Below are 13304 nucleotides of genomic sequence, written 5' to 3'. Positions count from 1 at the left end.
AGATGTGGCCACCGCAGACGCACCCCACCCTGGTGGCTCTGTGTCATCAAATTTTGATGAGGACCTGTCCGCATAGATGGAAGCACTTACAGTTTCAGTGCGAGAAACTTTAAAAATGACGGATGAGTCTACAGTGTCAGGAATGCAGGTGTCTTTTGGCACCTGCAAATCCCAGAAATCAGGCAAAGTGTTCCCCTGTCCAGAACTTTTTAACAATATTGTCAATGGACAGTAGGGGCGCATTAAGCACTTTAGTGGTGCCCAAGCGTTTCAAACGTTGTCATCCCTTTGCGGTTAAAGTTTCCACTTGGTGGACCATGCCACCAAAGGTGGATCATCCAGTTTCCAGACTGAATAAGTCTACTGTGGTCCTGCTGGAAGAATCCCCGGCCTTTACGGACCCCGTTGGTAGACGGATTGAGTCTCTGTCCTGCCATTTACATGCGATAGCGGGCTCCATATTGAAACCAATTTTTGTGACCACCCTGGTGTCGCAGACTGTCACTGAATGGGTGAAGTTGCTAAAAGGTGTCTTGGAAATGGAACAGCTCTCCCCAGGGCTGATTGAGCTCTTGGATCAATTGGCTCAAGCCCTTCTGTATATATGCGATGAGTCGCTGGATGCGGCTCCACTGGTAGCCAGAGTGTCCGTGGTGGGGATTGCTATTAGAAGCATGGTGTGGCTAAAAAGCTGGTCTGCGGACTAGGCTTCCAAAAAGGCTCTTTCTGATCTATCCTTTACGGGGGGAGAGGTTGTTTGGATCCTCCCTAGATGAGTTGATCAAAAGCCTTACTGGTCGGAAGAGTACTCTTCTCCCTCAATTCTCTAATAGCAAGGCACCACGTGCTAGACGGGGGCCTTCTTTTACTGCTCATAGGTGGCTTTTTCGTACCTCCGGGTTGCAAGAAAAAGTAAAGCCATTCAGGTCTTCTGGAAGTTCCAAGAAGACGTGGTCAGGCAAACCGAAGACAGGCCAATCCGGGTCTGCAACAAATCCTCGTCTGCCTTAACGGTCGCCTTCATCCAATTCTGGGGTGAGGGGACGTCTTCGCTTCTTTCCGGAACCATGGACTTCCTTGTTTCAGGACAAATGGGTTCACAAACTGATCTGATCGGGGTACAAGATCGAATTCCAGTCTCGACTGTCGGACAGGTTCTTCCTGTCCAATCTGCGCCTATCTCCAGAACCGTTTAAGGGATCTTCAAGAGGCAGTACAAGATCTGCTGTCACAAAGGGTGATTGTGTTGGGTCAAGATAGCCGCGATCTAAGGGAGCTCCGCTGTGTGCCCGGGGAGAAACACCAATAGACCGACATAAAGCATACTTCTGTGACCGCTGACACCCTCCTCCATACGAATTGCCACTCCATCACCCGATATGCGGAGGAACCGCCCGGACTCGCACCCAGTGAGAACTCCAAGCATACTTCCCTACACTGCTGCTGCCGGAACCACAACAAAATGGCTGCGGGAGACTATCCACTCCGCCGCCTCTTCCTCCTCTAGCGGCGGACGGGACGCCGACGGAGAGGACACAGATGCTGCTGCTGCATCTCACAGATCTTCCCCATCCCCCCCTCAGATTCTGGATCGAGCACTCCATCAACCAGGAGCCCTCTTAAGTCCAAACCCCGTACAGAAGCAGGCTGCAAGCAGGGTACAATGGAGAAAGGGTGATTGTGCAGATTCCCTCTCAGGAACGTTTTCAGGGTTTTATTCAAACCTGTTTACTATGCCCAGGAAGGAAGGCAAAGTGCGCCCAATCCTGGACCTCAAGGCTTTGGTACAGAGGTTTCGAATGGAGTCCATTCGCACAGTAGTGGTATCCCTACGCCAGGGAGACTTTTTGTCCTCCATAGATATCAAGGATGAATATCTACACATCCCTATCTACACTGGATACCAGTGTTTTCTCTGCTTTGTTATAAGAGAGGAGCATTATCAATTTCTGTTGTTACCCTTTGGTCTCGCCTCTGCCCCCAGGGTCTTCACCAAGGTGCTGGCTCTGGTGTTGGCATTACTGCACCAATGGGGGATTTTGGTACTGGGGTACCTGGATGATCTCCTATTGAGGGTGGACTCTCACTCAGCCCTGTTGGGCAATTTGACTGTCCCTGTCCAAACACTGCAAGAGTTCAGTTGGAACACCAATTTCAAATAATCTGCCCTGATACCCTTAATGAGACTGGATTATCTGAGCCTGACTCTGGACTACGCTTTTGCGAGGGTCTTTCTTCCCCGTGGACAAGTTGCAAAAATTGCAGGGTGTGATCTGGTTGTTGTTCGCAAACAATCTGTCCTCTCTGCGGACTTGCATGCGAGCCTTGGGTCTGATGGTATCAACCTTTGAGGCGGTTCCGTTCAGCTCCACACGAGACCCTTACAAAAGGAGATTATCGTAAAATGGAACAAGGATCCAAAATCCTTGGATACTTTGATTTGGTTGAGTCGCAAAACACAAAGTCTGTTCTTCTGTGGTTGCTTCACTCATCAGCACAGTCCTTCCTGTCATTGTCATTCTTGTCAGGCTGGGGAAACTCTGCGCCCAGGGTCATGGACGTAGGAAGAGTCCAAGCTGCTGATGAATATCTTGTAGCTCAGAGCGATAGTTTTGCCGGAGTCATTGCAAAGTTGCCGGTCCGTATTCAGTCGAACAATGCCACGTCTGTGGCGTACATCAATCATCAAGGGGGCACCAAGAAGTTTGTCCCAGCTCTTTCTGCTGTGCACATCCCCGGGGTGGAAAACTGGCAGACGGATTACCTGAGTCGTCGGGTGTTGGATCAGGGGGAGTGGTCCCTGCCCCAAAAGATGTTTCACCTCCTGTGTGTCCGGTGGGGGACACCCGATGTTGACCTGTTTGCTTCTCGTCTCAACAAGAAGGTTCAGAGGTTTGTGACTGAGGGATCCTCTGGCTGATGCCACAGATGCACTGAGGGCTCCTTGGGGTCAGTATCGGCTGATCTATGCGTTCCCTCCGCTGAAACTCCTGCCGAAGCTGCTGCGCAGAATAGAGGTGGAAGGGATTCCTGTCATTCTAGTGGCCCCAGACTGGCCTCGCCAGTCTTTGTACGCAGACCTGGTAAGGTTGGTTGCCGATGCTCCTTGGAGGTTTCCTCTCAGGGAAGATCTGCTATCTCAGGCCAATCCTACATCCTGCTTTACAGTCGCTGGCTTTAGCGGCACGGCTGTTGAAAGCCAGGTATTAAAGGATAAAGGTCTTTCTGTCCCTGTGACTCCTACACTGTTGAATGCCAGGAAGTCTACTTCCAGGAAGATCTACCATTGTACGGGGAAATCATACGATTCATGGTGTGAATCGTTTAACCTGCACCTTGCTTGTTTAAGGTAGCTAGGGTTTTGACTTTTCTTCAAAAAGGGGTTGAACAGCATTTGGCTTTGGGCACTATCAAAGGCCAAGTGACGGCTTTGGCTGTGTTTTTCCATCGCTATTTAGCTACGCATGCGCTGATTCGCACTTTTATTCAGGGGGTGCGTCATATGGCGCCTCCGAGACGATCCCTGTTACCTCCGTTGGATTTGAATTTGGTGTTTTATCGGTTCTTCAAAAGCCTCCTTTTGAGAACATTAGGGAGATTTCCCCTGCTTACATTATCTCAGAAGGTTGCTTTTTTGGTGGCTATCACGTCTGCCCGCAGGGTGTCTGAACTGGCGGCATTGTCTTGCCGATCACCTTATCTGGTGGTCCATGGAGATAAAGTGGTACTTCGACCTAATCAGTCGTTTCTTCATAAGGTGGTTTCTGATTTCCATTTGAATGAAGACATTGTGCTGCCTTCATTCCTAAGTCCACCTAAGTCCAAGCATTCTTTGGGTGTGGTTCGGGCAATTCGAGTTTACCTGCCGGCTACTGAATCTTTAGAAAAATCTGACTCTTTTTTGTCCTTACCGAAGAACCTCAAAAGGATTGGCTGTGTCTGCTGCGACCATATGCAGATGGATCAGGCAGACGGTGGTTCAGGTTCCTCCTTACCTGGTGTAGGTGCAATCCACTAGAGCGCTGAGTGCCTCTTGGGCTTTTTGCCATCAGGCGTCAGTGATGCAAGTTTGCAAGGTGGTAACTTGGTTGTAAGTGCACACGTTTACAAAATTCTACAAGGTAGATGCTTTTGCATCTTGGGATGCCTCTTTTGGCCGCAAGGTTTTGCAGGCTGCTTTTTTTAAGAGGTTTTTTTTTTTTTCCTCTTTGATGGTGTATGTTTTTTCTAGGTGAGCTCCAGTTGTTCCTGGTTGAGCTCCTTGTTACGTGGTTGGTTATGTTTAGCCTTTGGGGAATTATGTTCTTCTTCTTTGCGTTTTTTCAAAACCCTCATGAAAATACTGCTTTGGGACATGCCAATGGCTAAGAAGATATGAAGCTGCATCTTATCAATGAACGATGGAGAAAACAGAGTTTTTGACTTACCGTAAAATCCTTTTCTCTGAAGTTCATTGACAGACGTAGCACCCACCCCTCTAATTATGAGTGGAATGGGGTTGTTGTCTTCTAAACACTGCTTGCAACAAAACTGAGGGCTGTAGCAGAGTGTCTGGTGTTATGCCTGCAGAGACAGCCCCATAGGTGTGGTGAAAGCCTTTTCCTGCCTAGTGTCCTATTCCTGATGGGAGGAGCATAACCCAATGGCTAAGAAGATATGAATCTGCGTCTGTCAATGATCTTCAGAGAAAAGAATTTTACGGTTTTTCAGGTCCTCAAAGTTCTTTGCCATGAGGTGCCATGTTGAGCTTCCAGTGACCAGTATGAGAGAGTGAGAGCGAGAACACAAAATTTTACACACCTGGTCCCCATTCACACCTGAGACCTTGTAACACTAACAAGTCACATGACACCAGGGAGGGAAAATAGCTAATTGGGCCCACTTTGGACATTTTCACTTAGGGGTGTACTCGCTTTTGTTACCAGCGGTTTAGACATTAATGGCTGTGAGTTAAGTTATTTTGAGGGTACACACCATTTACACTGTTATACAAGCTGTACACTCACTACTTTACATTGTAGCAAAGTGTAATTTCTTCAGTCTTTTCAAATGAAAAGATATAATAAAAAAATATTTTAAAAAATGTGAGGGGTATACTCACTTTTGTGAGATACTGTGTATGTAATGAACATGTATGTACGCTATTGTGCACATAAATAGCCTCAAAATATTCAAAAGAAGTTTTTTTTGCTTTTTTTTTTTTTTTTTGTAATTTCAATAAGAATTAGTTTATTATCGTATAGTGTACAAAACTTTTTTTTTTTTTTTTTTTTGGATGGAGTAGGGGAGGTTTAAAATGGCCATTTTTTTTTCTCCATCGGTCTCTGTGTTTTCTAGCACTTCTGTTCTGCAGACTCAAGACAAAGTGAGAGAAATCTTTTCTGTGTGAGGAAAATGCCCTCGCAGCTGCTACTTGAACAAAGTGTCCACATTGGAAGATTTCCCTTTCATTCCTAATGACATTGGTTAAAAGGACAATTTGAGAGAGGAAATCATCCTAAGGGATATAAAAAACAACTCTAACCTGACAGGGGTTCTATCCCCTTACCACTCTGTCCAAATCTAAAATAAAGTTTTGCCTTGGACTATAAGCTTAAGTGATTCACATCACTTTAATGGAATACAATCTATAAGAAACATACTGTATTTTCTGGCGTATAAGACTACTTTTGAACATCAAAAAAATCCCCCAAAAATGGGGGGTCGTCTTATACGCCGAGTATAATATCTCCAAGGTAACCTAAGTATAAGTATTAACGGTAGATGAAAATTAGGGGGGTCGTCTTATACGCCCAGTCGTCTTATACGCCGGAAAATACGGTAGATTCCTTTTAGGGTGCCCTTAATTGTCAATTTTAATCAGTCCCGAGTGAGGTTCACCTCCTAGGGCCAGTTCGCTTGTATATTTCTTTTTTATGGTCTGCTCTTCATAAATTTGATAACATTTCTGTGAAATCATGCAAAAGTTGTTCTATGGCCAGCTTAAAGTGTAGGTCCAAGCTACAACTACCCCCTGCCTAAATCTTATTCTAACTACCCTGTAGAAGGAAGACGCTTATAATTAACCATTCTCAGGGTGCTTTGGTTTGGTCATGTGATTGGCTCCCAGCAGAGGGACAGCCGAAAACAGATGCCACATAAATAGCCTAAGGAGAACATGACTGCCCAGGCATTCTATCCATTTTCAGTGCTTTCTCCTCTCCCCTGAAGCCAGCTGCTGGGGAGAACACATGACTGGACCGGAGCACACTAACAATAGGTATGTATGGGCATCTTCCTTCTACAGGGTGGTTTGAATAGGAAGTTAGAAGGGGAGTGGGAGCAGTTGTAAGCTTAGTTACATGAAGACTTGAATTCCACTTTTATAGGTCCTTTTTATTTATTTATTTATTTATTTATTTTCCTACATTATGTAATAATGTTTGACCAAAGTCTCTCCCACTTCCTCTTTTCTTCTTCTATTTTATATTTATTTTTTTTTGAAGGAGAGTCCCATCTTTTGTTAGTTGGAGACCCTGGCACGGGTAAATCTCAGTTTTTGAAATATGCAGTGAAGATAACACCAAGATCGGTTCTGACAGCAGGCATAGGATCAACCAGTGCAGGTAAGTGTGGCTCCTTTGTTAAGGATAGACTTTACAGGGTATAAACTGAATGAAATCAATTGAACTCAAATTTCTACAAGAGCTGTCAAGTAAAACTAATCAAAGATGGATGTTTTTAAAGTAGAACACTGACCTCCCATGTGCACTGGTATGGTATGGTAGGCTCAGTTACTTCCTGACTGCCCCCCTGGTGGAACTTCCCCTGGAGGTTTGGGGGTCTCAAACGGTTTTGAACCCATGACCTTATCAGGTATTTAGGCTACCTCTGGAACACCACCTTATGTAAGGAAGGAGGATTTGTCATTGGCTTTTTAGCAGGGATACAGTGGCAGCTCTCCGGTTTACTTCCCACTGTCGGTCAAGATGATAGGAAACTGAGGCATTCTATTTCTCCTCCCTCCTCTTTCTGGTTGGAGAAGAATGGGTAGATGATGAGGAAGAGCCAGATTAATGGTGGCACTGAGGATAAAGAAGTAGAAGCCACCTTTTCTAAAGATTCTGTTCCCAAGGAGCTCCAGGGTGAGGTTTTAACTCAGACCCAGAAAAGTACTTTGTGAGCTTGCTTGCTGAGATGGTGCGCACTGATCTAAAGTTTTCACTTTTTGAGTTTCATCTCTGAAGGTTCCACCCCTAGGATCAAGGCGGCCAGCACAAGATCCCCAGTTGTTCCTCTTACACACTCATCCTAAGAAGGCAGTGTATGCAGATTAGATGCACCCTGATAAGGTGTTTTGCTCCACCAAAGAGATTCGCTCATCCAGCGAGGGGGTGGAATTCACTAGAAGTGGCATATGCCCTCAGTAGATGCAGCAGTTTTTTTTTATCTCAGTAATTGTCCTACATGCCCAGTAGATGACATTCTGGTGTTTTAAAGATGACGTTCACATTTAAAAAAAAAAAATATAATTGCACGTAATTTTGCAGATAAAAAATTGTGGATTTGTTGTTTTTGTACACAGGAGTCTGCAAAGCATTTCTAGCAACTGGCTTGTGGGAGCATTGTTGGGCTCCTGTTCTAGCTTTTTGGATGTACATTTTGTAGAGGTTTTCAGTTTGAAACCTGGAGGAAAGTTCAATGGACTAGTAGTGCACAGATCGCCGTACTCCTAGTCCATTGAGAACTACAAGCCAATCTTCTGCAGGGGAAGATTGGACTTTTAGTTCATTCATTCATAGACTTCCTACACAGCCACGCTGGTTTTAAATGTTAGAGCGACTGCGGGGATAAAATCCCTAATATTCTAAATACAGGTGTAAAATGTTCCTTAAGCTGGACTTGTGCTTTGAGAATGCAGCCGACAAATGTCTGGAAACTTTGCTCAAGGCATCTTTTGCCTTGGTGAGTGCTGCATTACAGCCAGTGGTTGCAGCTATCGGAAGTCTGCCAGATCCTTAAGGTTGAAATAAGTCGTTTGTCCAGGAGGTTAGACTCCACTGGCAGTGAGGCTGATTTAGGCGACGGTTTGCCAGATTATCTTCGGGCTCATTGGGGTGAATTTATTAAAGGCAAATAGGCTGTACTCTGCAAGTGAAGTTGCTCCAGGGCTTCGTAAATGAGATGAAGCTTCATTTTGTAAAGAATACCAAATTCCATGCAAGAAAAATAAAAAAATAAACTGCATTTTTGCTTTTACGTGATTAGGTGATGGAAGTCGGCAGAGCTTCCTCTCGTTTACTAAGCTCTGAAACACCAGCACTTGCAGATTGCACAATCTATTTACCTTTAAGTAAATCCACCCCTTAGGTTTTGCCTGGACTTATACTTTAAAAGTTATTCACAACTAAACAAAACTAATGCTAAACCTGCTCTGTGCCACATTCTAAACCTATTATCTAACCCTGTAAAGCAAAAATAACTGTACTTGCCTATTCTGCAACCGATCCGGGCCCATGCTAAGCTGTCAGCGGCAGCTTTAGTGTGGAGGCAGGTGCAGGAGAGGCACTCGAGAACAGAAGCCCCATAGTAAATCTATAGGGGACGTTACTTTCCCATTAATTTCCCTGCCAATGTCGGTCCTCTACTGAACACCGCTTCCATCACTGGAGACCGGATCGGGTGCAGAAACGGGAAGTATAGCAATTTTTTTTTTGCTTTACAGGGTTGAATAGATCAGGCTTAGAATGTGGCACAGAGCAGGTTTAACGTTAGTTAGGTTTTGCCTTGACATATCCTTTAAGGATTCCATTCAGATTTCACGTTTGAAACTTTTTCATACTTATGTGCAGGATTCTTTGACCTAAATGTTGGTCTGCAGCATTACCCTGCAATAAGCTGTTGGCTGATTTTTCTTTTTTGGGGAACGTTTGTTTGGGCCAGATTTGAATAAGTAGAGTATATCCAGAAAATTTCAGGTGGTAAGGGTTCTCTTTTACTACTTTGGCAGAGGAGTAAGAATGCAACACACGGGGGCTGCTGCTGCTACTTTTACTCCTTCCATGAGGCAGTTCTTTCTGCCATTCTCAGGCTTCAACCCCCAGAACAAAGCCTCAGTCCCAGCCCCCACTCCGTAAGAAGTCCTGGTTCTCCAAGGCAGCAAAATTGGACTCTAAGGCTCCCTTTCAATGAAGGGGTGTGCCCACTTGTTCAAGTGGAGGGGTGTTTACAGGCTTTTGCAGAAGTATGGCAGGAGAGGTAGCGGACGAATGGGTCTTTTTGTTTAGTTGTTCATGGTTACAGGTTTGGATTCTGAAATTTCCCCCCTCCACACTTTGCTTTTAAACGTTTCTATGAATAAGATTTATATTTCTATGCATAAGATTGTTACTTTTGCAGTCTCTTGTTTTTAATCTTCTACCCCAAGGAGTGATTATCCCAGTTCCAAAAGTCAAAGGTTTCTCTCCTTTTTTTTTTTTTTTTAACCTTTTTATGGTTTTAAAGCCAGATGGAGATGTTCTTATATAGTATCTCAACAAGTTTTTCAGGTACGGAAGCTTCAAAAGGAATACGGTGTATGAATGGTTCATATGGTGCTGGCCTCGCTTCATCCATGAGGTTTCTTGGCATCTGTGGACATAAAGTATGCTTACCTAGATGTCCCAATCTTTCCTCCTCACCAGAAGTTTTAAAGGTTTGTGGTGGAGTACCGTCATTTTCAATTTGTGCTCCTTCTGTTCAGTGTGTCTACAGCTCCCTGAGTGTTCACAAAGGTCTTGCTCTAATTCTGGGTGTTCTAACGACCCCAGGGTGTTTGATCTGGGGTACCTAGATGATCTTCTGATCAGGGAACAATCTGTTCATGGTTTGGAGCACAACATACCTCTCACGGTATGCATTCTGGAGAGGTTTGGCTGGGTCCTCAGTCTCCGGGAATCTGCATTTTCTCTTTAGTTCGTTGACGAACACGGCTATTGATCTTTTTAACCATTGGGTTATACTGCCCCCTACAGGAGTAGGACACTAGGCAGAAAAAGAGTCTGGCTACGCCTAAGGGCAGCCCCATGGTGTATACTCCCTCTCCCTGATATAGGTCCTTCGTTTTTTTTTTTTTCTGCCTAGTCAGGAGTAAGGACCTAGTTCCTTGCTGGGATCTCTGGTCCTGACAATTTTTTCTTTTTAGATAGAATTTTTTTTTCTGTGAGATCTACAATCAACTGCCAGATGATCCAATGATCACCCCAGTCTGGCCAGCGAGCGCGCGCAGACCTCAGCTCCGCGCTAGGTCGGCCGTGACATAGCCTCACCGGACGGAGGCAGGCCTGGGAGTTAAACACCTCGAGAGGTCGCATACGACCGGTCACTGCCCGAGTCGCAGCATTCCTCTGGGCCGACAGCCCCCCATTTCGATGGAGAGGAGTTTCTGCCATGGAGCGGTGCCTGCCTGGTTCCTGGTATGATAAGTAACTATCCTACTCTCGCCCTGGAGGGTTTTGGGGTGGATGTGGGCCCCTCCATGGCACGGTCAGACCCCCGGGTTCTCCTCCTTTCTGTTAGGCACCCCCCTCATTGGTGTGGTGGTCCCCGTGGGCTATCATGGCCCCTCCCCTTTACTATGCTGGGGCTGTGGGGTGTTTTGGTCCACCTATTGGGGTAGGGGCACGATGCTGTGCTGGCGATGGGATTGGGGAGGAAGGGTGTGCCGCCAGGGACCGGGCGATTGGCTGTGGGGGGCTGCTTTTGGTGGGGGCTCGTGCCAGGGCCACCCTTCCTGCCTGTGCCGTTTTTTTTTTTTTTTTTTTTTAAGGTAACTTTTATTAGTGTGTAAAAAAACAATGGGTACATGCAAAACATATGACATATCATACTGTCGCACATGAACACAAATATACAGTAATATAATAAGGCACACTTCCCTTATTTAAAGCGGTTGTAAACCCTGTAAAAAAAAAAAAAAATAAAAAAAAAAAACCTGCAAGACAAAGGCATAATGAGCTAGTATGCATCGCATACTAGCCCATTATGTTTAACTTACCTTAAAACGAAGCCCCGACACGGACCCCCGGACATCGATGCGGGCGCTGCCATGATCCCTCGTCGTCTCTTCCGGGTTCGGCGGCTCCGGCGCGCTGATTGGCCGGAAGAGACGGCTCCAGCGCGCTGATTGGCCGGAGCCGCGATGACGTCACTCCCGCGCATGCGCGTGGGAGTGATTTTTCCGGCAAGCTCCCGGCAACTTAATTGAAGGTCCCCCCGGACCTTCAGAGCGCATGCGCCGCTCGCTCTGTAAATATCTCCTAAACCGTGCCGGTTTAGGAGATATTATTTGTACCTACAGGTAAGCCTTATTATAGGCTTACCTGTAGGTAAAAGTGTAAAAAAGCGGGATACAACCGCTTTAAAGCGAGATTATACGGCAGCAAAGATCTATTCTCCCTTATACATTTTTTTTCTCCTTTTTTTTTTTTTTTTTTTTATTAAGCAAACCCACCCAAAAATACACTCAAATCTGTATTGATCCACTGGCGAAACATACTATTTCTTATAAAGAGTTAAATCAAATCAGATTTCTTATAAAGAGTTAAATCAAATCAGAGAAAGAAGAGCCCCACAAAAGCAGGCCATCAGGAATATGCGTATAGGCCACCAGGAGAAATATCCACTACCTTCCACTTTCTCTCCATTTTTCTTGCAAGCATTGCCTCTCAGACATCAAGAGGACCCGATACCGAGTCCACCCAACCCTGCCACAGTTTATCAATTTTTTTAGGACAACCTTGTGCCAGATATGTCAGTTTATACATTGGTTTCTTCCATCGCAATATTATATTTTTTTAGCATAAAGAGGAGTCTTAACAGGACCCTCTGCGACTGCCTAAGCTCCTCCTCCCCGAGGCTACCCAACAAGCATCTATCCGGGATACAAATATTACGAAGTGCCAGTTTGTCCTTGACAAATGCACAGACCCCCTTCCAAAACTCCTGCACCCTTGGGCACCCCCAAACCATATGAAATAAGTCTCCCATCTCCACGTGACATTTGACATTCTGAAGACTGGGCCCTCCCCATTTTATATAATCTGTACGGAGTGTAGTAAATTCTATGTAAATAGTTAAGTTGTATTACCTTGTCTCCAGCCGCTACCATTCCAGAGAAATGAGACCCAACCACCTCCTCCCACGTCTCTTCCTCCAGGGTTGGGAGATCAGATTAACTAAAATCAGTGGCAATCTTGTAGATCCGCTATCCATTAGGAGAGAGTAATATTTAAAAATAAGCTTTGTGTGATAAGCATCCCATCAGTTCCTTCTCCAATTGTGAGGGAACCAGATGTACATCCCTCAACCCAAACTGTGCTGCCACCGCATGCCTAAGTTGTTCATATTGGAACCAGTAATTAGAGGGCACTCCCAGTTCTGCCCTAAACATGAACAAAGTTTTGAAATTATGTGCATAAAATAAACGATGAGCATATTTTAGTTCAAAGTCCGTCCATCTCCAAGGTTCGCCCATTTTATACAATTCCTGCAAATTCGAATTATACCACAAGGGAGCATTAGGAGACCTATTGAGGGGTGACCATTTTAACTTTGTGTTGCACATATGCATTATTTTATATTGTAATTTTAAGAATTGCCGACCCTCGTGAGGGATATGGGCCCTTCTGGTACAATGAGTTCAATAGGGCCTCATAGGATCCCATCAGCGCGGCAAGAGTGGCGACCGCCGCGTTTGGCAAGTCTGGAAAGAACCAAGCATGCATGTGAGTCAACTGAGCAGCTAGGTAGTAAGATTGGAGGTCTGTGACCGCCATCCCTCCCCCCTGAATAGGGAGCTTCAAAGTACCCAAAGAAATTCTAGCCAGTTTTGCCCCCCATATAAATGATGTAAGGAGGGATTCTATTGTGGGGAAGAGTTTGTTTGGTAGATACACCGGGACCTGCCAGAATAAATAGAGAAAACATGGCAAATACACCATTTTAAATATATGAATTCTTCCCATTATATTAAGGGGCAATTTGGTCCATGTTGTAGACAGTCTGTTTAAGCCTTAGCACCAGCGGTGGAATATTATTTTCAACATAGGAGTGTATAGGCTGCTGGATCTCCACCCCTAAATATTTAAATTTATTCACTACTTGAATTGTATGTGATGTCCTAGCTGGGACTTCTCATGGATCAAATGGGAATATGACCGATTTATTCCAATTGACCTTAAAGCCTGAAAAGTGCCCAAAATGCTCCACCGTCTCCAGGGCGGTGGATAGAGAGGTACAAGCGTCTGCCAGATACAGAAGCATATCATCTGCGTATAGAGACATTT

At 45.2% G+C, this 13304-nt stretch overlaps 1 protein-coding gene across 1 annotated transcript in view; it reads left to right on the top strand.

The window, feature by feature from the left end:
• The window catches only part of MCM9 (minichromosome maintenance 9 homologous recombination repair factor), a 230669-nt gene that overhangs the window by 90274 nt on the left and 127091 nt on the right, over window positions 1–13304 (top strand). The window contains exon 7 of the mRNA XM_082251202.1: window positions 6486–6605. Coding sequence (XP_082107328.1) covers window positions 6486–6605 — 120 coding nt within the window. The remainder of the gene's footprint in view (window positions 1–6485; window positions 6606–13304) is intronic.

This window comes from Pelophylax lessonae, assembly GCF_965119305.1.
Source record: "Pelophylax lessonae genome assembly, chromosome: 3".
NCBI lineage: Eukaryota > Metazoa > Chordata > Amphibia > Anura > Ranidae > Pelophylax > Pelophylax lessonae.
Note: the sequence above shows the minus strand (reverse complement) of the source record. Positions and strands in the feature narration are given on the sequence as shown.